Raw genomic sequence first — 2,400 nt, forward strand, 5'->3', positions numbered from 1 at the left:
GTATGATCTTCTCTTTGGATGCTATTCTAGATTAGATTTGGCTTCTACGAGACGTACCTCGATCCCTATGCTTGACTCAACTCGTACGAAGATTGCCGCCGCGTATGCGTCTTTACTGGCGTCGACAAAAACATGAAAGGACAGTGAGTCGGGACCTCTTTCCTTTCCAAAAATCCATCGTGGAAACTTCAATATGCATAGGAGACCTAGTTGCTAAACCCATTTAAGAAATTCGTGCTTAATGTCGCCGTCTATTTCTATGTCCCAATCCACATTTTTATTCCACAGATCTTGCAATAGTAATTTTGGTTTTAACACGGGACAGACGAATCCGAGAGGGTCGTAAACTTTCTGTACTTGTGATAAGATGACTCTCTTCGTTATTTTCTCCGTGATCGTCGGTGCAGGAAATTCCGTTAACATTAAAATATCTCTTTGGTGTCCCATATAAGTCCGAGCACCGTTGATTGACTCTCAGGATCTTTGCCAGTGTATTTCCAATCTCTTAAATCAAATCTGGCTTGAGTCAAAAGGGAACAGGCTTCTCTCCTGAAAACTTCAAAATCAGAATAAGAATCGATACCAGTAACAGTCATCGATATAAAAGGATTTTGCCAGTTTCTCATAAACTGCTTTCTTATATGGCAAAATGGTAGAGTTTAAGGCTCTATTAATATGTAATTCAATCGCTGCCCCTAAAAGGAATGGCTGCTTGTCAATCCGAAAACAACTCGACGATGTCGATAAATCTCTATTTCTCCGTCAACGTTCCACCACAGGAATCTCAAAACATTTCTATCCGCCGGAGAGACGCTGATTTGTAAGAAGGCTTTTGCGATATCAGCTGTTACCCCTATCTTCCTCTCTCGAAATCGATGTAGCAATGCTGGAATAAACTCTATAAGATTGGGTCCAGTTTCCAAGCATTGGTTAAGTGAAGGCGATTTCTTGACTTTTGCTGACGCATCGAAAACAGGGCGTATCTTCGTAGTTCCTTCTTTCTTGACTACAGGTCTGTGTGGAATATAGTAGTTCTCTTGGTCGACTTCAAGTACAGATACCCTTTCAATAATCGCTTCTTCGAGCCAATTATTGAAGACAGCCTGGTAGTCGTCAAATAAATCTTCTTGTCGCAATCTCTTTGTAACGCCTTTTAGTCTTTTCTCGGCTACGTCTCGATTATCTCGTAAAGGTGGATGATTCTCTTTCCACGGCAGAAGAACTTCGTATCGACCTTCGTTGTCGATTTTCGTTGTCTTTTGAAATGAGGTCTTTATTTCAGCTTGATGTGCCTCTTTAGTAACACTCTCAATAGGATCCGTGATGCCCAAGACATCGAGTCTCCATAAGTCTGATATGTTGGCTTCTTGAGTGAACATTGACATAATCGTCAGCGTAGTATTGGTGCCACTGTCTATGTAATCGTCTATGTTCCTACCTAAGATTGTCCATCCAAGCTTAGTTTCTAGAGCTGTTATTCCTTGATTTATCTGTAGAACTTTTCCTGTGAATATTTTGCCAGCAACATCAGCTCCAATCAATAGTGAAATGCATTCTTGACGTTCACCGGTGTCGCTCAAACGTATGTCCTTTTTCTCAAGTATATCCATCCATGTATCATCGATCTTACAAGGGGCGTCCTGGCAAATAATGTTTTGTTGCAAAGCTACGAAGTCGCATTTATATGTTCCATATATTATATGTTCTAAGTTGCTGATGTAGATCTGACAAGTTTTGTATCTCTGAGGTTTGGTTTTAGTTCCTCCAAACAACAAGTGTACCATCCTCTGTTCGCTCTCAGTCTCCTATCCAAGCTCTCTGGCTACTTTTTCCAAAACATAAGATCTATGCGAGCCAGTATCTATGACGGCGCGAACATTCACCAAGCCTTTTGGACCTCGCATCTTGACTTTTAGTGTAGGCAGGAACATTTTTGTATTCGAAGAGACATTAGCGAGACAACTGTTTCCCTCGTGAAAAGCTGGTTCTTTCGGTTTCTTCTCATCCGTTTACTTTATCTCATCCTTGCTCGACAGGTTTCTACACATCAGCAGGCAATGTCCTTTGCTGCACCAAGGGCATTTTATTTTGTTACGGCATCTTTTATAGCTGTACCCTACTTTTAGGCAATTAAAACAGCCCTGCTTGTCTTTTACAGCTTAGATTCTTTTCTCTAAGTCCATACTTCTGGCCATATTTTCTGGCCTTTTCACAACTCAAGCTGCCATGATTAGCTCTACAAAATATACACTGCTGCGGCTTTGCTTCTTTCGCCGATAGTAAGCTAGACGCTGTCGCTATCTTTGGATCTCGTGAGAAACATGTTTTTATTCTTACTTAAGACTAACTTTAAAAGTTCGCGCACATAATATTCAATCAATAAGTCTTTTTTGCCGAATC

General features: G+C 40.8%; 1 protein-coding gene across 1 annotated transcript; it reads right to left on the reverse strand.

Moving 5' to 3' along the window:
* Nucleotides 1-695: 695 nt before the first annotated feature.
* Nucleotides 696-1,784, reverse strand: LOC147908396 (uncharacterized). The gene has a single exon (XM_087410108.1). It carries the CDS (start codon nt 1,782-1,784, stop codon nt 696-698), a length of 1,089 nt encoding a protein of 362 aa, XP_087266234.1.
* Between the last annotated feature and the right edge of the window lie 616 nt (nt 1,785-2,400).

The sequence above is a fragment of the Acromyrmex echinatior genome, chromosome 10 (genome assembly GCF_024713525.1).
Source record: "Acromyrmex echinatior isolate Ae372 chromosome 10, ASM2471352v2, whole genome shotgun sequence".
NCBI lineage: Eukaryota > Metazoa > Arthropoda > Insecta > Hymenoptera > Formicidae > Acromyrmex > Acromyrmex echinatior.

Bases quoted from the DNA above. Each gene is read 5' to 3' on its own strand.
- LOC147908396 (XM_087410108.1), bottom strand. From the start codon at position 1,784: ATGGTACACTTGTTGTTTGGAGGAACTAAAACCAAACCTCAGAGATAC.